The 23,632-nt window shown below is 37.4% G+C and overlaps 1 protein-coding gene across 10 annotated transcripts in view; it reads left to right on the plus strand.

The window, feature by feature from the left end:
* Positions 1 to 23,632, plus strand: part of Cadm1 (cell adhesion molecule 1) — a 326,958-nt gene that overhangs the window by 248,867 nt on the left and 54,459 nt on the right. For all 10 annotated transcript variants that reach the window (XM_015489851.2, XM_048795866.1, XM_048795860.1 and 7 more), the window contains exons 2-5: positions 6,733 to 6,879; positions 8,428 to 8,580; positions 14,774 to 14,911; positions 16,937 to 17,095. In XM_015489851.2, coding sequence (XP_015345337.1) covers positions 6,733 to 6,879; positions 8,428 to 8,580; positions 14,774 to 14,911; positions 16,937 to 17,095 — 597 coding nt within the window. The remainder of the gene's footprint in view (positions 1 to 6,732; positions 6,880 to 8,427; positions 8,581 to 14,773; positions 14,912 to 16,936; positions 17,096 to 23,632) is intronic.

Here is a 23,632-nt window from a genome sequence, read left to right on the forward strand (position 1 = left end):
ATACTATGTGTTTAAGCTAAAATAGAGAACGTTAATTTGCCATTAGTCAACTAAACAAGAATGTGTATACAGAATATTCATGAATAGCTTAATGTTGTGTCAGATGATATTTTTTTGTTTTGTATTCAGGGGAAATCAACAATTTTAATTGAAGAAAAAACCAGCTCTGAAGAAGATTACTCTTTAACTCGCCGTTCAAAAATTTGCCTCACCTTTTACTGATTATTAAAGGAGATTAGATTAAACTCAATATGTTTTCCTGCCATAAACTCAAGCGATACAGCAGTAATTATTTCACAGGAGATTTTTACAGGATCCTGACCATCTCTATGACATAGGATACAGTATTAACACATACTGTAAAAACAAAACTTTCAAAATAACAACAGCAACAAAACCTTGAGCATATATTGCTTTTTGTAATTAAAAGCAGATCGATACATGTTACTTAGAAATAGCCAAGAACAGAAATAGCTTAATGACTCAAGCAGAGGTCTGATCTCTGCTCTTGGCAGGTGCTTCATGCCTACCATATGATTTTAGACATTTCTCCTTGCTGGGCTTCAGAGTCGTCATCTATAAAGTGAGAGTTGATCTCTGTTCCTTGCTGTTCTATTGATCTTTGATTCCAAAAGTGTTCTATAAAGAAGAAGGTGGCATAAATGAAATGTTTGGGTCGATGTCATATGTTCTTGTCCACTCAGTTATTTGTTTATTTGGTTATGCTTCTTTTATCTCTACATTTATGATCTGTATGGTACATATTTGTAGTTATTTTGAACATTAAAGAGACAATCCTTGGATCAGACAATCAACATTTCAACTTTACAGTTTGGGATAGCAAAACATGGATGAGGATCAAAAAGGTTAACAAGCTTTGTAAACAACAGACAGATTGATTGCTTTTGATTTTTAAATAAATATTCAAGTATTCATGAAGGTTGAAGTATTGCCTCTCTCTGAAATAAAAAATTGTATTTGTGTGGAGGAGGTCTTGCCCTTAACCTTAATCCACAGTTGATGGACTCCTCTTTTTGGACACTGGTTCTCACTGTCTTTCATCAAGACATTGGCGATTAAAAAATGTTACTGTAATGTTTAAATGGGACTGAATTCTTTCATCAAAAGCTTTCTGGCTTGAACTTCAAATAATTTATTTTCAAATTACTTTTCCTGTAATTCTTATTAATTCAAATAGGTTTCTGATTTGATATAAAACTCTGTAAATGTAGGGAACAGATTAATGAATTGAAAGATAGGATTGAGTCTTTTAAAGGAAATGTACAAAATATGCTGACAATAATTGCTTAGATAGAAATCAAATCTTAATGGCTTTGTTAATGATTTGCAGTGCACACTGTGTTTACGTTGACTTGGATGAACATATGCAGTTAGAAAGATTTTTCCCTCTGGGTTTCAACAGGATCTTAATTTTTTATTTCTTTGTCTGAAGTGTTCTCGACTGTACTAACTCTCTGTAGCAGGAATTTTGGTGCATCTTCTGGTGATGATGGTTTTATTCAGGTAGGGGTAGACACTGTTCTTCCAAGTTGGGCACATCCTGAATACGCTTATAAAAATAGGATCCAACAGAAGCGAACTTGGGCATCAAGCCAGTGGAAGCTTCAAGTCAGAGAGGGCTCATTTACCAATTGAAAATAAGGCCTCCGAAAGCATGCAAGTGTTTTGCTTCTTTGAAAATTTCAAACCTAGATGTCTCTTGGTAAGAATGAAAACCCCTGAGACTTTCATTTGAGTAAATTTCAAGAACTATAGTGGAATTTTTTAAAGTACTAACTACACTGATCAAAAGCAGGATGATTTTTCCTTTTTTAGCCATCTGTATTTTGGGTTTGAGTCCTTCCTGTTTAGACCACACTGTGCTGATTTAATGTTAGGTTCCGTCTTCCATAGAGCAGAGGAAGGGGGAGAAAGTTTCTCTGACGTGACTTTGCTACTGAAGGAGCAGGTCAGGAACATTATTTGCTTTCTCTGGGCAAACTGTCTTCCTAGTTTAGTGTCACGGGTGCTCCGTGGTGTCAGTAAGAGTTTACATAGTTGCCATAGCATAAACTGAATTCTGTTTTAACTATGACTTGTCCTTTTATTATGGACTTGACTGGAGAGACTCCCCTGGTGTAAATGAAGTGCTTTATTTATTAGCAGCCAGGCAGCGGGGGCGAGAGCTCTCAGTGCTGGCAAATGCCCGCCATGCCCTGGTAATAAAGGCTTTCTCTGGGGGCAGAGTGTGCTGAGCACTGAAAGAAGGAAGCAGTAGTAAACAAGGTGTTTTACATTCAGGACAGTTCCTCTCTCATCTTGAAGTGTGTAATTGTGTTCTGGATAAATTATGGAAATAAAAAAAATCAGAAGTTGCTCATAGGGAAATAACCCTCTTTAAAAACAAGTAAATTTTCCAAGGCAGAGCCAGTAGAACCTTGGCACCCAATCCTGATGTTGGCTGGTAAAAAGGACAAGCTTTATGGCGGGAGTACCTGGCAGAACTGAGTTCAAACACCAGCTAGCCCCTTAGCTGAATTGTATCAGGCAACTTATTCAAATCTCTCTGAGTCTTGGGTTTTTCGTCTTTAAAGTGGGGTTATTAAAATTTCCAAGAGTTTAAAAGGAGAAAGTATATAATGCAGCTGTGAGCACAGCGCTCAGCACCGGATAACTGCTCTCCTCCCCATTGACTGTTTCCAATTCTTGCTTTTAAGATGTTCCCCATCACCTCCTTAAGGGAGGGCATGTTGTTGTTTGAATAGACTCCAGTTTATGCAATGCCATCTAAATGGAGTTGATAACAAAATGAGGTTTTAGGAGAGAATCCATGAGCTATGTTAATTTAAGATTGAATTAATAGGGGATTTATATGCCAACTGCACCCCTACCCCTACTCCAACTCAGCAGTAATGGTCATTGCTAATCATTAAAATAATTTTACCTTTTTTTAGATAATAATCTCTCTCTTGATTGTGATAAATGGCCTAGCAACTTCCAGTTTGCTACAGGAGACTTGCTTATGAGGGAATAGGCCTCTCCATTGCCAGAGTTTTATTTTTGGAAATTGGGGCAAGTCTGGAAGATATGGGGAATATACTCCCTATAACATAACAGTTGCTGGTATAAACTGAAATCCAGATTCTCAATCCCAAACCTCACCCATATATACCAATTAGCTGTCAAAGGTGTCTATACATGCCAGACATTGTTCCACCCTTAAAATAAATTACCTTGCAGCTAATAGCCTTATTTAATGGCCACAGTATATTGTGCCTATTTGATTTCTTTTGCCCAGAACATGTGCTATTTCTGCCTTGACAGTATATTCACTAATTGAGCTTGAGAAAATCAGAAATGTTTTATAAATGGGGTTTTTAAGAAAGGCACCAAAGTAGCCTGTTTTTATACTTCTACTACACATCAAATTGTATTTTATAACAACCTAATTGTCTTGATATCTATTTCAAGGGGAAATTTATCAAGTCACAGTGCACCCTTCTGTTTGGAAGAAATAGTTGAGGATGTGAGCAGAAATTATTTTTACATAAAGGCTTCAGGCAGTTAAGAGCACTGACACACATACCATATTTTCATCACTGTCATTCACTTCCTTTGCCTCAAATAAATAGGTCATTATTATCCCATTGCAGCCATCTTATGGTGCCTCAAAGTATGGAGCTCTATTTAATATAACTGCCATCTAGCTGACCCGTATAATTTATTGGTGATTTTTATAGAATGACATCCTTGGGCCACCACCATCAAGCAAAGCACTCTGATATCTTTCAGCAAAATATTTCATTATCACTTATAATTTTTTAGCATTGGCATTAGAACCATGTTAACACAGCTAGAAATTGGCATTTTCTGAGAAACTAGATTTTAGGTTGGTCTTAATAATTTCAAAAAAATAATACAGTAATGTTGACAACATCACCATGAATTTGTTGAAGGCAGCAAGGGCAAAAAATTACAGATGGGAAAAGTTTACCTGAATGATTTGCTCAGTAATTACACATTATAAGGGTACGGTCTTTAATTATAAACAATAATTAAGAATGTTTAGGCTTTATAAAAAGCACACAGAAATGCCTCTGGTTCTGTTTATTACCCTCATTGCTTAAAATATAAAGTTATAGTCAACTCCTCTCTGCTTCCATCTCCTATATAAATGCTTTATAGTCTTAATATGAATACTGTATGTCCCTTACAGAATATACCAGCCTTAGGATTTCTAGTAAGAAACTAAAATTAAAGCATATGGTTGTTTCCACAGGAACTATTCTATTAGTGCCTAATTGAATTGCAAGTGGCTTTAAGTCCCATTAGCTTCAAGATAGTAGTTAGCGTCTGTGAGGCCTTGTTTTTGTTGAAGGGATTAATGCCTTTGAGGTCGTACATTTTGTAAGTGGAAGATTCTTATTTGTGTTGCTAATAAACTTTCTTTAGATACAAGAAATCCTCCCACAACCGAAGTAAGGTTCCCATTTGTATTCTGTTTCCTGAAGGCAAGTCCCCATTTTTAAAGGCTTGCCTAGCACTTGAATCATGCAGTTTAATTTTTTCTTAATTTTTTTACTAGATTGAATTACCCTGAGAATATAAAGATGATGTCCTTTCTGTCCACACTTTTTCCAGGGCCATCCTGTCCACCTTGAAAAGCTTGCTTGATTGGCAGGAATTCCTTTCTTGTTTTTTTCTCAAATCTGGGAATAAACTATTCCCTCCAGCTTGGTTCTGAATTCTGTGTTTGTCATAGTAACCCACTCAGGGAAAAATTTTTTAAAAGCATCTCATCCCCTTTTTTTCAGATCATTTTTTTTTCTTTGTTGTTATTCTGTAACATGGTTCAGTCCCTAAGCTTCCACTGCTGGATCCAGCTAAGGGAAATTTACCCTTTCATTGTCTACAGGCCCTGTGGGCCTGCATCCTCACACCTGGGTTAATTCCCTGGATCATAGAGCTCAAGGTCGGGTTTCATTTTGGTTTGCTCCTCAAGCACCAAGAATTTTTGTTTATCTGTGGCTCTAATAATTTTTTCCCCCTTATCCTTCTAGTTTCCTCTTTTCTAATCCTCTGCCAGGGGCTGGTCTGTTTCTAGGTGGATTTGGCTTAAAGCCATCTTAGACACCCCTTCTCACATTTTCCCACTGTGTCCTGCCAAAAAAGAATCTTTCAGCAGAAATACGATAGCAGGTGGAAATCCTCCATTTATTCTAGTTGCATCTCTATTTATTCTGTCTACATTTTTTTTAGATTAGTATTTATCTTTGACCTTTGTTTCTTAATGTGACAATGTTTTTTTTAAGGAATAAATAAGCTACATTGAGTTGATACATAAGAGCTTGAAAGCTGGAACCGAGAGCATTTACTCTTGTATTCACACTACTCCTCACACGTAATAATGGTTTAATAAAAGTTTGGATTTGACATCTAGAGAATGACAATGATATGATGATGATGATGATGATGATGATGATAGCAGCTACTGTTTATTTAGTTTTATGAGAAGCTAGACACAGTGATAAGTGCTTTATATTTATAACAGCTTTATGAGATAGCTCTTCATTACTGTCCCCATTTTGCAGATGGGAAACTGGTTTAGGAACTTGAAATAATTTTCCTGAGATCACACAGCTAAAAAGCAATCTCTCCCCCTTCCTGATTGACCATTGCTTCTACTGCCGATACTATTCTTTCTTGTTCTGTAAGTAGGATTTAGGTGTCAGTTTTTACCCACCTTGCAGCTTCTCGAAGCCTAGGACATTGTCATATACTCCCTTCTCCCCTGCTATGCCGGGTGCAGAATTGAACTCTCAACAATTGCTTCATCTTTTGCTTCTGAATTGAACTCTCCTCTTCTCCTACCTGTGCTGTGGATCATTTAGGACATTTATGAGGTGCCTTGGCTGCTGTCACTAATCTTAGAAGCAACAAACTAGAGCAGATCTGGAGATAAGCCATATATCCATGGATCTGAAACCCTTGACTTTTTGACATGTTCTGAAAGAGATTTTCTAAACAGCTGGAGAGGGTGATCTACAGAAAGGGTCATGGGTTCAGGGCTGCCTGGGGCTTTGAGTGAGTCCTGAAGGTATGACTTTTTGAGAGCGGACTAACAAACTCAACTTATGTAAGCCTTCCGTAGATTTTATTGAGATCCCAAGAGTCATAGTTCAGTTCTCACTCCCACACAATGACTAAATGAACTGCCTGTACATTGGGAATGTCGACATCCACTAACAAGACAAGATTATTTGTTGAACCTTCCTACCTACTTCTGTCAAATGGCTCCTTGGGTTTTCTGTGCAGTGACCAGATAGCTTACCTAGCTCAAGGGTGTGTGAGCTAGGGTCAACCATGTGTATCTTCCCTCCTCCAGTTGTGAGAGCGTCAGCTCATGACAAAAGCCAGCGCTCTGACCTTCCTCAGACCTCGTCAGCTTACACCAATCAACAGTGCAAAGTCTTGAAGGCCGACACCTCAGCATTACAGCTTTTGAATGTGTGGGTTCCAGGCTCAGTTGTATTTTATTCCTGTGTCTGCCTTACTTTAGTAGACTCATTTTGTGAACTATAGAGAAAAGTATTAGAACCATCATACCAAATGTTGCTACTTATGTTCATGCTCTAATATACTTCTCATTTCTTATTTCTCATATTATGTGAGCCCAAATTTTAATTAATGGAGATTTTTTCTGACTTTTTTCTTTCCTCCCCTTTTTTTAAGGTGATGGACAGAATTTGTTTACGAAAGACGTGACAGTGATAGAGGGAGAAGTCGCAACGATCAGCTGCCAAGTCAATAAGAGTGACGACTCTGTGATTCAACTACTGAACCCCAACAGGCAGACCATTTATTTCAGGGACTTCAGGCGTAAGTTTCCATCCCTACTGTATTAGCCAACAACTTTTTTTTCCTCCATGTTGTCTTGATAAAGAGATTGCTAAGGCCACCTTTTTTTTAAAATTTAATGTTAGATGCTTAAAGTTGAGTCAATTCTTTAGAGGGAAGAAGAGACAGGCAATCATAATCTTTCTACTTAATAGAAACCTTGAATGGTCCCTTTTAAAAGTAAGGCAGTCTTACTTTGCAATAGGAATTGATTGTAGTAATTCAAGGTGAATTGCAATTGAGTCCCAAATACTTAACTGACACAAACAACTCAAATAGGGTAAGGCAAGGAAAATACAGCATTCTGAAAGGTAATCTGTTTGGTTTGAAGATTGAAGTTTCTAAGGCGATCTGTGCTTGCATTGACAAACCAGATCTCACCATAGCCTCTCGTATGTGGGGGTAGCCATATGCTGAAATCTTTCCAAATATAATATAATAAAAGCCATTTATAGAAATTAAATTATGTGTAACAGAAATAGTTCAAATGGATGTCAGGGCTTGGCAAAAGCAAGAGTTAAGTCTTTGGGAAAATTCTACTTGAGAGTATTAGTGTCTGACCAAAGCAGAATCCAGGATATCCCTTTCTGGCTACTTGTCCCCTTTCCTCCCAATATTGCAGGACATTCATGACTTGTAGAAAGAGTTGATAAATCTAAGAAACATTTACACAGATGAGAGAGGTTAAAAGGAGAAGCCAGCTTCTTACTCTTAAACCAGATTTTTTAAAAATATAGGCTAAGCTAGCCTTTGCCCAAATTAACAGGACTTTAGAAGAGAACATTTGAAATAAATAAGAAGCCCACATACACTACTTTTGTGGTGACTTTGATTTCCTGCATGTTGTCTAATCAGTTTCAAACTGTGAAGCTGAAGATAGCTAGAAAACTGCAGGATGAGTTTATGGCCTCTGTGGCCCTAGGTTGTCCACATTTGATAACTCCATCTTAAATCATATCAATTAAATTAAGATGGATCCAAGTTCTGGCTTAGGAACTTGAAATAATTTTTGAAGTGATTTTCTTAGATTTCACTTTGAGACTATTACTAATGAAATTTTAGTTCTCTTTCATAATTTGAAACTGCTTTTTTTTTTTTAAAGCCTCAGATTTTTAGAGACCTTTTAGAAGCTTGTTGGCCTCAGTTTCTGAATTTCTGGTACCTAAAGGTTAAGAGGGGCTGGCTTCCAGTGTCAGAGGACCCAGGACATGCCCTTTCCTTTTTTNTTTGCCTATCTCTTATAGGAAACTGAAAACAATTATGAGCAAGTGCTGAAAAACTGATGGTGCTTGGAATTGTGCCACTGTGTGTGTGTGGGGGTTGGGGGGGGGGGGCTTTTCTTTGGGTAGAGTTGTCTATATGCAATTACTGCAGAAACCCAAAATGGTACCCAACAGGTAAAGAAAGGCTTAATGAATTTTTCCACTCTGTGGCTGCCTTTTTAGCCATCTGACTTTTTCCTCCCTAAATTAAGGAAAATAGACTGCCATTGTCTTTTCATAGTCACTAACTCAGTGTTTTGTTTCACAGCCCTGAAGGACAGCAGGTTTCAGTTGCTGAATTTTTCTAGCAGTGAACTCAAGGTGTCGTTGACAAATGTCTCCATTTCTGATGAAGGGAGATACTTCTGCCAGCTCTACACTGACCCCCCACAGGAAAGTTATACCACCATCACCGTCCTGGGTAAGAAATGCACGGGTTCACCTTGGGAAGCAGAGTGGGCTGGCCCATACTAAAAAATAGCTTCCAGCAGCAAAGAGAAGGTTAATGGTGGATTTCACTGTTCCAACTTGTTTTAGGAAGAATCACCGCCCATCTTGCTGAATTTTAAAAATAGCCTATTTTACCAAACGTTCTAAGGAATGGCAATCAGCAGTCTTTATAGATTCCACCTGCTCTTGGGTTTCAAACCTCAAGCTTTAGAAGCAAAGATCAAGAGAATTTAGAGCCCTCAAATGAATCACTCACCACATGAAATGTCATTGCTTCCAACTACCAGGATTTTTTTGCTTCTGTGCAGAAGGAAAGATGGGCTCTCACATCTGTACCCCATGGCAGAGCTATTATGGAATCCACGTAATGATTTTCTCTTCTGAGTTACATCCTCATTTTAATGTTGTTGCTCTCCTTTTCTTCGACTTCACTTATTGCCTTGTTTATTGCTTATACTCTAGATTATACTATAAAAAGTCATACCTTGTGAACATATACTTTGCCACAAAGTGCAATCATTGGACATAAAAGAGTTAAGAGCTCTTTAACTGATGAACAATCAAAGCACCATTGCCAGGCTTCTAGGTACATCTCTAGTGAGCTGAGTATCTTCATTTATGATCCACCAGATTGTGATTTTCAGCAAAATCCCAGTAGCCAGGTTTCTGTGTTTTTATTTTGATATAGTTAGCAGATCCTAGTATACTGAAGGTGATCTGAATTAGTCACCTTTTAGACAAACGTGTACTCCAGTGCATAACACCAGCTGATCTGGACTTTTGAAACTGAAATTTCAAGGACATACACTGTAGCACAAGGCAAGATCTCTGATTTACACCTTCGGGAAGATGATGAATCAAAGTCTATTTGAAGCGGCAGACTGCAGCTTTTCGGTGTAATGATATGAAGATTAAAGAGGAAAGATAAATATGAAGGACATTTTTGCTTGGTGTGTGTGCACATATATGTATTTAAGGATGTACCTATTGAGCTTCTGCCTCATTACTTTATTTAAACACAGCTATAAAGGGAAAATACTTTTTTATTCATTAAGCTAAAACATGTTCCCAAAACTTACATATATGCCCTTGAGAAGAGGAATACTGATTTTAGGAAGTCAGGAAATCTGGCCATACAGTTTCTAATGTGGTCTGTGTTTAGTGACGGCTTTTCAGGTGCACAAACTTGTCATTATTAGTTTTGATCCATATTAGACCTGCAGAAATAGAAGGCATGGAAGTTTTGCTGGGGTGATTATTTTGGTCTTTTGCAGATATACCAATTCACCAATGTGCATTTGAAACTGTCTGTCCACTTGTGTAGAAGTATTTGAAAATAGACTGCTTGTTGCCCTGCTTCATTAGCTGCATACACTTCAAATTGACCAGCCATCCATTGACCATTTGTGGCATTTCCACAAAACTGATAGCAATGAAAGGAAATATATTAATAGCATTTTGGATTTTCACAATATTTTACTGTATGGAGGAAGTATAGATATCTTAATTTCACAGAAGAAAAATAGCAGGTTAGTCATCCTGCCCAGGTTACAAAGTATTCAGTGACAATCAAGAATCTGAGAATTCAAAACAGATTTGATGATTCTGTCTCACAGCCTTTGTGCCTTCTGGGTTAGACTGTTTTCAGTTAAGTCCTGAATGCTGCCGTTTCAAAGTTTTCTTTCCTGGAGGTGCACATCTTTGGTTTTCAGGAGTCTAGCTGGTCATTGGCAAGTACTGCCTGTCAGTCTCAGAACCACTGTATTGGACTAGGTTGACTATGAATACACCCTGGGCTTGGGAGTCAATGTACCAGCACTAGATTTTTGAGAGGCATTGTGCCTATAATCTTTTTGGAGGTCTCATTATTCTAGAAGTAATAGGTTCCTGCTTGTATTTTATAGAAGCATTAACTTAAAGATACTTGAAAGTAATGTTAGTCAATGTTCTCTTTGCAGATATTATGCATTCATTTAATATTCTTTCCATTGAATTTACTCTAGGCATCCTTGACAGAGTAAAATTGTTGTTATCAGTGTTTGAGTCTTTCATATTCCAAAAATCTGACAATTTCCTCTGATACTCAGATAGTCAAACCTTCCTCGTAAGGTATAGAGTTTTCAGATATTATAATGAATGAAGAATGATGTATTAGCATCTTCGTTACTATCTATGTTTCTCTGAAAAGCATTCCATATATGCTTACACAGCTGTCAAGCTTCTTGATAGGTTGAAGTTGCACATTTTAGTGCATATGTTTATTAGTTATTTGACACATTTGGCAAAAATTTCAGCATAATTATAACGTATAGACATGGGTATTTGTTAATGTTATCCATGCTACTTCATAGTTACCATTATGTTTCAATTTCATCTGTGCAAAAACTGAAAATTCTCCTGTGATACCTTGCATGGATCTGGCTGCCTTGTAGAATATTCATTCATTCCTTCTACTTGTGATGAGTTTGGTTTTTTTCTCCAGAACACAGTGTAGGACTCTTTATGCTACTATTCATGAGAAGAGGTGAGTGAGAGAAAATAACACTGCTCCAAGATTAATGTAGTTACTGATAATAGTAGCTAATATTATTACAATCCTGTCTTTCTAAGATTAGTGTTCACTCTTAAGATTCCAGGAACAGGAGAACCTAATTATTTTAAAGGGTCTTAGAGTGAGATTTCATGTGCTGATCAGGTTTAAGACTCTTTTGTTGTAATTAATGTGACTCATCTTGATATTGCTGATTTTTTTAAATGTTGTAGGCGTAATGTTTATAATTAGTACTCTTATAGATTTGAGGTTAGTTAAGAAGGACCTTGACATTTCATTGCTATTTTCTGGTATTTTCCTCTGTGGTTTTCATTCAGGTTTTCATCTATATGTATCTCCTTAGATATATCTTTGGTTATTTTCATTAATGGCTGCAGGCAGTTTTTACTAAATGTGTCTGTTTAGTGGACCATGTATAAGTGTATTCTCTGGTTAACAGCAGTTTTAATTCATTTTTCTTATAAATGGATTTTTATACTTTACTAACCTCTTTTGTATTGGAATAAACATTATGAAGTTAAAGGAAAAACAGGGTAGGATTAATAGACCAAAATAAATTTTTTTCCTTGTCCAATCCTCTTTTTTCATAAAGACAGATTTAAACAACCTCATTGTATTTTCCAAAGCTTTCTTGCTCTTAAAAAAAAAAAAAAACTCTGAGAGAAGTCACAGTTATAATATCAAAAAATCCATCATGACTCACGTTATCAGATTTTATTTTATATTTGTAAATGAAACAACTCCCACTATACTTGCCCATTTCTTCTAATCTTAGCAAAGATTAGAAATACTGGTCACAGTCTTGAGAAAACTATTTAGGATGTGGGAAAAATGATTCAGCTATTTCTCAAAATGATGAGCTCAACAACAAGTAAGTTCTTTATTTTTCTATACTTGATTTTTGAAGTTTTCTACACTTTTACCTTGGCCATAAAGTTAAAGATGATGTCAGCTCTTTAGGAAGGCAATCCTAAAATCTAACATTGGTACAGGAATCCCTCTCAAGGTTATAGAACTTCAGAGCGCATCCGTTGTAGCAGAGGAGTAATTAACCGGGTAATACCAAACAATAAGAATCCCAGATAGGAACCTCCCTGCCAGTCAAGCTCTCAACCCCCAAACAACATCGAGAGGACCCAGCTGATTTTTCTCTGTCCTATCTACATCTGCCCCTTTTCTTTTTCTTCTTTGAACCAACAGATATAATGTGGAAAGAACATGCCACCATTTTTATGACCAAATAGAGTGAGTAAAAGACTTTCCACCAAGAGATAACAGTGGAGATGAACAGCTGATGGGGGTTAGGTGGAGCCTGGGGTAAGTGTATTAAGGTGTATGAGGCTCAACAAGAAGAGACAAGAGAAAGGCAAGATCACCAGGAGGCCAGGAAGCAGCTGTCTGACAGACTACATTTAAGGCTAAGTAAACTCTTCTGAGCCTTAGCAATCTCTGTAGCAGAGTCTTTTAACAACTCCTGGATCTGTTTCCATCCAAAACATTCCCAGATTTCTACAGAGTGATCACCAAGGCATTTCTCCCAGAGTAATAAAGTGGAATCAGATCTACCCCATTCTGTGGGGATTTCCAGGATGGCTAGTAGATTTAGCCCTTTGCCTCCATCACATCCTAAGAGAGCCCTTCTTTAGCTTCATGTCCCCTCGGTTACTCTACTCACTTTCAGTTCTCACTGGGAGCCATTGCTGTACCCATATCAAAAATTGTTTTTATCACTCTAGTTTTGTTTTTGCCTGGACCTTGAGTGGACCATCTATTCTCTTTCATTCCTTCATTGGTTTGAGAGGACCTTGTTTCCTTCTTATCTCTTTTTAGTATCCGTTATCACGGTCTTGTTTGCCAAGGTCTTGTTTACTTTAGCCTTGGACAGTCTTTTCCACTGATATTCCATCTAATAATGACATTTTTCCCCCAAAATTCATGTCTACTGCACTCAGAATGTAGTAGTATTTGCTGGTCTGAAACATTTCTGTGTATCCCCTATCCACTGCCTAGGTATATGGAATAAAAATGTGTAACTGACCTGATCATCACCAAGGAGATAAACTATGCTAAGGATACCACCAGCTGAAGTCATATCATTTCTTTTGTCACTGCCTTTCTGTGTCTCTTAAAATGCTGGCAGATGTGCAGGTCCAAATTGGATGTTAAATTATCCCTCTTTTTGCTTATTTTTTCTTGAAATGTAAGCTAGGGTAGTTCTTTGCCTTGCTTAACTACTCATTTGGGCCATATCACATTAGCATCACGTCCAATTGAGCAAATATGTTGTTTTCCTTGTACACAGGGAACAAAGAGGAATGCTTTTGCTTTAGTTGTTGTTCCCCTCCCCCACCACAGTACACTATCTTGCTGAGAAATATATGCAACAAATCACTTTACTACTGAATTCCATATTCTTACTGATTTTTATTTCAAGAGGTTCAGTCTTGAGGTAAGGTTGCACCTTATGAAGTTTCACTGTCAACTTAGTTTCATTAAAAAAAAGAAGAAGAAGAAGAAAAGAAAAACTGCCAGGCACAGTGGCACATGCTTGTAATACCAGTGACTCAGGAGGCTAAGGCAGGAGGATTGCAAATTTGAGGCCAGTCTCAGCAACTTAGTGAGGCCCTAAACAACTTAGTAAGACCTCGCCTCAAAATGAAAAATAAAAAGAACAGATGCAAAATATGCTCCTAGGGTGTAGCTCAGTGGTTAAATACCCCTAGGATCAATCCCCAGTACCAAAAAAACTCCCGTCATCATCACCACCATCATATTCTTCATACTCTTGGTTCAATATTTAGTATGTCAGCCCTAAAATCTTTTATTTTGGCTGTTTTATCACACATATCTTTAATGTGCTTATAGAAGAGTAGTTTTAATTCTATTTAAATCTGCTTACATTTCTAAAATCAGGACCATTGGAATTCAGAATATGGAAAATTACTTCAAGAGAATTGGCATTCCCTCTATTATTGCATCTTCATATTCAAAGGGTTTTATTAATATGCCGTCCATTGGAGAACATGATTGCATTCTGGATTTCTGTGACTCTGTTTAATTAAATAGAACTGGTCCTGATGTAATTTTTCTGTGTATGTTTATGGTGAGTGATTCTTTTGAGGGACCCCCAGTTTTTGACCTTTGTTGATAGACTTTGAAATCTTTTATATGAAGATTGAAATCCAAGCATTGAGTTCAGAAGTATTACTTTCAGGGGCTTCCAGGTAAGGACAGTAATTTCAATAATGTGTACTCCTCCTTGTTTTATATCTGTTTTCTGATCAATTTTGTAATGACTGATGAATAACTAATACCTATATCATAGCACTGTTAGTGATGATTTAATAGTGGAAAACTGGTCATTTTATATGACACATTTAAGAGAAAAATTAACTGATCTTGCATAACTCATTTTATCTAGTGATGGCTTTGCCCTTCTCTTCCCTCTGCCTGAGGCATTTGCTCCTCTTGTGATGGTTTGTCTTAAATTCCTATCAGGAATGTCCACTATTTTGTCCCTTTTTTGATAGCAGTAGTGCTAGTTTCTGATGAACGGAAGAATATGTCTAGAAATGGATTTTGTATTTACAAAGCACATATATTTAATCTGCAGTCCCACCACGTAACCTGATGATCGATATCCAGAAAGACACTGCGGTGGAAGGCGAGGAGATTGAAGTCAACTGCACTGCCATGGCCAGCAAACCAGCCACAACTATTAGATGGTTCAAAGGGAACAAGGAGCTCAAAGGTAACAGAGAAACCACCCTGTACTGAAGTTGTTAGTTGGTCCTTGATTCTAGCAAGTATGCCTTTGTGAAAATTAGGAACAGGTGCAAAACATGCCCCTTAAATGAAAGTATTTATTTAGGTATGGTTCATAATCAATTACTAAAGACATCTGAGGCCAAAGCATAACAGCATTGTTCTAATTCATACCCATTCGTGTGATTTGAGGGTTCATGGTGAGATTTGTTGCTCTATTCAGATGCCTGGAGAAAACTAAACCTGAAAACTAGAACTCTTCATGCCAGAAGAGCCACTGTTGGGGGTATTCCCTCAGCTCAGACCATTTCTGTACCTCAGTTCTCATTACACAAAATCCCTGCATTTTGTGGTGGCTCAGACTGGGTCAAAACCCCATATTTTTATAAACATTTTTAAAAATTCCAGATTCTAATATCTGTTGCACTATCGATTGTATTGACCATGTGCTTTCCTTCCAGAGAGGCTGCACTAAGTAGACAAAGAATTTTATCCTAGTTATGAATTTACAGTAACCACATCCCTTGTGAAACCTATAATTGAGATGCCCAATTCACTGGTCTGTTCTTTTGCATCTCTGCCTTTGTAGGAGCAGTGCGAGTGATTCCTTTAGTCATGCTGCAGTTGGCTCTCCCTCAGTATTGAGTCATCCCAGGTTTGATTCCTAAGTCCTCAATCCCTGCCACCTCAGCTGTTGCATCAGAGAAAGGAGACAGCCTGTACCCTGTTGGACCATATTTTGCCACTTATCCTAAGCCTTTCACATATGTTGTGTTCAGATTCCTTTCTTTTCAAGGTTGACCTCCAAGTAGTATTCTAAAGAAAGGACTGACCTACTCTGGTCATTTGACCGAAAACTAGTGTGGGCCTAACACTTTCTTCTAAAATAATAATATAAATTTATAGGATTCTTATGAAAGTGAAATGAGTGAATATTTGTAAAGCATTATTAAGCTAGCCCCTGGGCCAACTTAAGTGCTGTCTGTGTGCTTGTTAAATAAATAAACAGTGTGAGGAAGAAAAGAATAAACCCTTTTAGAAAGGTGATACAGAAATCTATATATGGAAACAGAGAAATCTATATCTAACAGCTCAAGTTTCCAAAAGCTTGTTCTGTTTAAATCTCCTATTTCCTAGGTATGGTTTTAGAAGGAAGGAGTTTCTCATTTCCCCTCTGCTTTTCTGTCTAAGTGAACTGAGCCATTAAATGTGTACCGATAAGTACAAAACATTAAAAGAAAGTTAATGTTATGCCATGTTCCTGGGAGTGCTGGGTTCAGGAAGGGACTGCCCCAGCCTATTCATTCTATCCGGAAGCCTCCTGCCTGCTTTTCTGGGTGTTCTTGGACGTGTCTCCCATCTGGCCCAAAGCCCTGTATCTTACTTTGCTCTAGCCCACTGCCACTGCGTTTCTGTGGTCTTCCAGAAGTCTCCGAGTTTAAACATTTCAATTACAATTTCAATTATGTAAATCCATTTAGTTACTTTCCCTCTTAATTGTTGATGATGGGGGTAGGCAAAAAGGGTTGTTTATATCTCCACTGCTGATTGAATTACTTAGGGGATTTGGATGACGTCCTGGAATTTTTAAATGGCATGACAGCCTCAGAGATATTTCAAGTTCAGATAGTTGTAAGGGTGAAAAATGCTTTGCTTTTCCTCCTTCCAAATACCTTGGAACAGCCAGATATCAAAGTGGTTCAACCTTTTGCTGACTTTTTAGGGGGCTTGAGATAGAAGAAGCATATAATATACTTCAGTAAAAATACTGTATACTGCTTGGGGTTGAATATATCTTAAATATGATTCTGTAAGTTTGAAAAATAGGAACTTAAGGGAAACAATCTTTTTATCAGTTATCCATTCACAGATTTCCCTTCTCCAAGTAACTTCCATTATATTTGTTAAAATAGTATTGTTGAGTTTGGAAGGAAAGAAGAGAATTTAAAACTTGAATGATGCAAATTCTTTCTACCATCTCTGGTTGTTTATACATTTCCTTTCCTGCTAGGCAAATCGGAGGTGGAAGAGTGGTCGGACATGTACACTGTGACCAGTCAGCTGATGCTAAAGGTGAACAAGGAGGATGACGGGGTCCCAGTGATCTGTCAAGTGGAGCACCCTGCGGTCACCGGAAACTTGCAGACCCAACGGTATCTAGAAGTACAGTGTGAGTACCTGAGCATCTTACTCTGAGGGCATAGCACGGCAGTTACTTAGAACCTCTTCAGATGCCATTTGCTAGATGCATACATACATTTTATATAGTATTGATAGAATATTTTTCCTGTCATCTTGGTAGAAAAATAATCAAAGGAGTGTTTTAAGGAAATACTGTCATCTTACAAAGTGCCAGTGAGAGTATGAGAATTCTACATTTAACCCAAATGAAAAACTGAAATGATTTCAATCTGCTTTAACATATGCAAAATTGATTTCTTTGAATATAGACAGTCATCATTTTTGTTCCAACTTCAAATTCTGGAGTAATCCCTCCCTTTTCAATCACATAATAAGCATTGGATTTTGTTTTAAAGGAGGTGTTTTATTTCCATTCCACATCAGCATTTTGTTTTAATTGCACATTCTCTTCTGTTTGAGGTTAAATTATAGCAGTGAGTTGAAAGTCAAACTCTTCGGGATAAGTGCCACATCTTGATGGCTTCATCAATAAAAACTAGACTGTAGTGAGTAAGGCTGTCTCCCTATGGTGCCCTGTAGACTAAATATGTTCTCCGCATCTTCTCCTCTAGACCCTTCTGCATCAGAGGAAAAAAAGCAATCTGGTTTCTGCCCAAATTCATTCTTGTGCCAAGGTTATGGCCAAGTAGCCAGCTTCTCACTTTTCATCAAAAGGCTTCTGTAACTTGGCCTCTGAAAACTTTCAGGTGATAATTGAATATACAGAATGAAAATGTTTTAAAAGTTTGGTTGGGATGGCGGACGTTGGGAATCTGATGAAGGAAATGTGTTACCCTTTGTAAATCTTTATGTTGGTACCCTAGAACCACAGTAACAAATTATAGCACCATAAACTTGGTGGCTTAAAACAATAGAAATTAATTCTCTCGGTTCTGGAGACCAAAAGACCTAGGTGTCAATATCTGCAAAAACCCTTTCCCCATATTAGGTGACATTCACAGGTTTCAGGGATTCGAACTTGTACATATCTTTGGAGGCCACGGATCAACCTGATGCACTCCTTACCATGTTTCAATTCTCTGAGCAAACTAGGGGCAGGGAAAGTTTTTAAAAGTTGCTTGTAAGAGACCCTCCCATTCCAACCTTTTCTTACTCTGTGAGTTTGGCTCAATTTAACATTATATAATGCAGGTTTTTCTTGTTAATTCATTTCATCCACTTCATTATATAGCTTCATTATGAGCATCATGCTTATAATTTTCATATCACTAAAACTATTGTGGTATAATGTCCCTATAATGGGAAAACAGAAATGATCAGATATTATCTAAATTGGCAGATAGTAGATTTCTTGTGACTTTGTTAATATGTAATTCATTTAAGCAAACTTAATATCCATTAACTTTCTTTGTAGGGGCCCATTAGCTTTAATAATACATTAGCTCCTTTGTGAGTCCTGAGTAGATATTCGCCCAGTTTCTGCCCCTAAACTCTTTAAGTAGTTTCCCAGGGTGTCTTTTAAACAAAATGTAGCCCCACCCACCTACAAAATTATTCTCCTCCAAATGCAAAAATATTTCAAGCAGTATATCTTCTCCACCTTGGAAAAACTTGATACTAATCCTTATAAACCTTTGCTTCCATATCCTGCAGATTCAAGAGATTCGTCCTTCCAAGAAAAGTAATAAGGCTCTATAAGTGAATCCATTTGACTTCAATATAACAAAGTGCCCCTGGCTTCTACCTATAGGAAGGGACTTTAACATCTTCCATAGATGAGGATGTGATCATTTCAAACTCTAACATGGCATTTATTTTGTGGACAGCTCTCTCATCTTTTATCCAACATAAGCCACACAAACAATTTATCCTTGAAGTTCCATTTTGGAATATAAATAAGGAGAAATCTCTTATGTAAAAGATGGTTAAGAATTATAAAGTTTTGTATAATTCAAATGGGAATGTTAGGTCTGGCTTGAAATCTTCAATAAGGCTGTCAGTGCTCAAGAAAGTCACTTGGTATTTCACTACCCTCTATTCCTAGAGAACTGCTGAGAACTTTCTGGAGCTGGAAAGGAATTCCCTAAGCACGTCTTCAAACACAATTGCACGTTGCTGCATTATTTCCTACCAAGTTTCCTCTCCTTGAACACCAGTAGCTATGCAATAACAAGAGCTGCGTGCCTCAAGTGACTGTAGCACTCAGTTGCTGGGCTCTACAGTCTGCCAGTTGTTCACCAGTGGTGGGCAGTGGACCAACTCCAGTCCCTCATAGCAGTCCTCTCTGCAGACAGGCAGAACCATATATTGATGGTCATGAGGAAAGAGTAGATTTCTGAAGGCACGAGAGTCTTAGACTAATTTGTTCAGTAGCCAATCTACATAGAAATTGAATTGTGGATACCTTGTGAGGATTAACATTACACCTTATTTTTAATTGACCCAGACCCTTGAAGCTTGCAGTTCAGCCTTTTTAGGATCACTTCAAAATTCCTTTTATAGCTATACATCTGGAAAGGTAAATAAGATCACATATTTACCACATTTAGCTTACAATCTGAAGAGTCCATTTCTCCCTCAGAGTTATTAGGGCTGCTTTATAAGATCCATTTTTTTTACATCATTTTATTGCTTTAACCTAACCAAGACCTATGTAATAATGTATGTAAATGTATTAATTATATTTGTTAGGCACACTTTCTTTTTTTAAATGTCCTTTTCCTTGCTACCTAAAAAGATTGCTTATACTATCAATGATAGATATTATCACCAGGAAGTACTGAGTCCCCCTAAGGGCCTCAGATTCTACTTTGAGTGAATAAGACCACCTTGGGGCAATTTATCCTGATCTGAATGCTGTTAAGTATGCTCAGTTGGTTTAACCCTGGCCTATTTTGGCCAATGAAGTTTTATGGAAATATCTCTACCCCATCTAAGACAAATGAGTGTTAACCAGGTTATGAATAGGGTTCAAGGACAGATGATAGATTTGAATCCTGTATAAGTTATATCTTTTTTAAAAAAAATAATGTTAAAAGGAAAAATGAAACAGTGGCCACTTGCATGCCATTGAATACTTCAAGTATGACAAGGAATGAAGAGAGGAAAGATAAGAGAGGAAAGGGGTATACGTCTCCATGTAAGGTAGGTGTCTCCATACTATGTAGCTGTGACCCTCAGTATAGAATTCAGATTTCTGTGCAGAACGGAGGAAAGCTGTACTCTGGATGGAGACAACCGGGCTTGAGCTGCAACTTGGAATTGCTTTTGTCTTGTGAATTTAAGTCCTAATTAATTGAACCAGAATTTTGCAGTGTTTGTTTGTTAGTACCCTTATTTGTGGTACCAGGAGAAATTGTTGTGCCCAATTATGTGAAAAATCAGCCAGATGTGTATGCTGTCATACTTTTAATAATCCTTAAGTTTTTGGTGAGTACAGATATTAATTGTGTAGTATGCATTGAAGTGATTAACATCAATGTAATTTATCATCTGGAGATTTCTGAACATAAATAAATGAGTTGTTTTGTTCAGCAAGGTGTTGACCCCTTCAAAATCAGTGAATTAAACCCCCCCCCTTTTATTATAAATATGAAAGGCACCACAATCAGCCAAGTGTTCAGTTATTTGATTTTCTGGGGCATTAGCCGCTCTTGTTTGTGACATTTCCCTGTTGGGTGCTCGTTTGCAAGCTCATTAATAAGGTTTTCTCATAGGAACGTGGCTGGGAATGAAGAACATACAGTAGGGCTCTTAGTTTCCTAGCTTTCTTTCTGAGACCCAGCAAGGGTACAGCAGCAGCATGCAGTTAAATGTTTAAAACAGAAAATAATTATGTTCTTAAGCTAGAATTCAAAGCTCTGTTTTCTTAGATGTTATGCAGAGAACAGTTTTGCTTTTTAATGTTCTGAGCTATATGACCTGAAAATCTTTCTGTGCTTTTTTTTTTCCGTGCAAATGTCTATATACGTTGTGTTGCCCACATTTACAACATGCTTGATTATAGCAGCGCGTGATACAATTGTAGCATGGTTGGTAGAGTTTCAGATCTGAGGGAATGCACTCTTGTCAAATGAAAGCCTGTTTAAATGAGAACAGTTCACTGTCTGCACGTTAAAAGAAAATTGTCTAAATAGCATCAAGGTGGCAACACATATCGACGTAAGCTGGGGATTCAAAGAGAAGCTGTGACCCTCAGTATAGAATTCAGATTGCTGTGTAGAATGGAGGAAAGCCTTACAATGGATGGAGGCAAATGTGAAGCTCTTGAATGACTGCTGTGTGTCTTTGATTTCACCCATCATAAACTTACTCTTTATCATGTTTTGCAAAAATACTCATTTTGTGAGGGTTTCATGTGTGTGTGCATATTTATAAAAAGAGAAATAATGAAGAGATGGGTTTTGAAAGAGAGAATGAAAACAAAACCTCTAGAAATGCGTGTGTGAATGCCTTGCCTGCCCTGATCAGCAGCTGACAGTTAATCGTGTATGTGGGCATCATTTTCAAAATGAGTTTTATTGACTAGATGTAGATAGGTATTTTATAAATCCATATTCCTGTTCATCCAAGGTCCAGAGTATGGTAGATTTTTTCCTTTCATTCCCTCATCTGGGGGAAAATTGGGCATTGAGGAGATGATCAAAACTTGTTCTTTATCTGTGACAAAATAAATGTTTCTCTGGTATTGATAGTTCCCTGCGGTGAAGGAGGAAGAAAAACCTGGAAATTGGCAACTCTTTCCTGTTGGAGTGGAGGATAAGACTTAGTTTCCAAGAGTGGCTCCTCTGTCACATTCTCTCCCCCATCAATTCTGTTCCCAGGTTGTATTCATCAAAGCATAATAGCTGCCGGTTTCAGATTTGGCCTGTTTCTGTCTGATCTCCAAACTCTTTTTTTTTTTTTTTTAACAGAAACTATTCTTCCTTCCACTCTCCTTTTTATTTTTATTTTTTTAAAGCAATGAATTGAATTTCAGGGAGGTTATTTCAGTATTTATTATTCCGTATGAGAAATAATCAAGACACAGAGACCCCCCCTGATTGGAGCTAATTTTTTTAACTTGTCATTTTTTGTGTGTTAACACAGAGCAGTGGCAGTTCCAAGTTCCCAACGTTCTAAGTGTTATAGATTCTGCAGCAGCAAAAGGAACAGGAAGTCAAGTAACTAATATTTAGAATAGAAGGAGGGAATGTTGGTTCAGATACATGACAAGCAAATCTTGAATGAGCCTCGGGGAAAAGGTCTTTGCCTCCGGAAGGCACATCCAGCAGGAAGAGGCCTGTGTTCCTAAGGACGCACTTCCCACTTCTCACTGACCTGGTATAGTTTTTAAAGAGGTGTCTATTTTGCTGTGTATATCAAATGCTTACATAGCAAAACTAGACTTCCTGTGTACACCCTTGGCTTAATGGTTTTTAACTCAAGGTCAAAATTTGATTCTGTGAAAGGGTAAATGGTTATGAAGTTGACCTCTAAAAAGAGTGGTAAAACCACATCTTTTATGATTTCCCTTATGATTCCACTTTGAGATATACCAGAAATGCTAATTAATTGTGTAATTAAATAGAAGGACATAAACAGTAATTCGTGGGCTAAACCTCAAATTTTGGGAGCTGGATTAACTTTCATAAAGAAAATACGGTGATATTCTGTGACAAGGACAAAGATGGATTCATGGTCTGTTTTGTTTTTTTAAATCAGTAGTAGAAAAAAATAAATAAATAAATAAAAAATAAATAAATCAGTAGTAGAGTGAGGAATAGAAGTCCATGTCCCACTTTCTCGTTCACTCATTTTTTCATTCACTTATTCAGCACTTATGTTTTGAATGTCTACTGTGTGGCAGATGCTGGCATTATTCTAGTTACCAGGAATTTAAAAACAAAACAACAACAACAACAAAAAGCTCTCTTCTTACTGAGGTAATGCTCTTGTGCAATATTTGCTTTGCCAACCTTTTGCTTCCAATATGTGAAGATTTCTTCAAAGACAAAGTGCTCTGGATTTATCCCATTTTAAAACCATCGGAACAAAATTTTCTGCCACAACAGGGCAGAATAAAATTTTATTCTGGTGGGTGGAACAGTGATTTTACTCTCCACAAAATGACATGCAAGTTTCAACAAGAGGCAATGGCCTTCTTTGGCGATGTGGCACAGGCTCTTTGGTCCCACCTCAGTTTACCAGAGTTGATTTGTGCCCCTCTTAATAGTTCATCTCACCTCAGGAAGTAAAGTTTTAAGTGCCATAATTCATACAACCCATGTTCTCAGGTTTGCCACCTTGAGAACAAACAAAATATCAGCAATTAAAATTATCCTTGAACATATTATGACGAAACAAAGCAAACCTTTGACAAGATATTCTTCTTCTCCTTTTATGCTACCATTGCCCTCCTTTCCTTACAAAGCTGTGCTCCCCCAACAATTTAGACAACCATATTGTAGGGGTTGAGCTCAAACAGCTTCTAATACTCACCAAATCTCAGGTTAATCTTTGCATTGTCGTTCTACTCCAAACTGCAGTAATCTCCCCTGATTGACAAAGACTCTTCAGTCAGTGC

Source organism: Marmota marmota, unplaced genomic scaffold (assembly GCF_001458135.2).
Source record: "Marmota marmota marmota unplaced genomic scaffold, marMar, whole genome shotgun sequence".
Classification (NCBI taxonomy): Eukaryota; Metazoa; Chordata; class Mammalia; order Rodentia; family Sciuridae; genus Marmota; species Marmota marmota.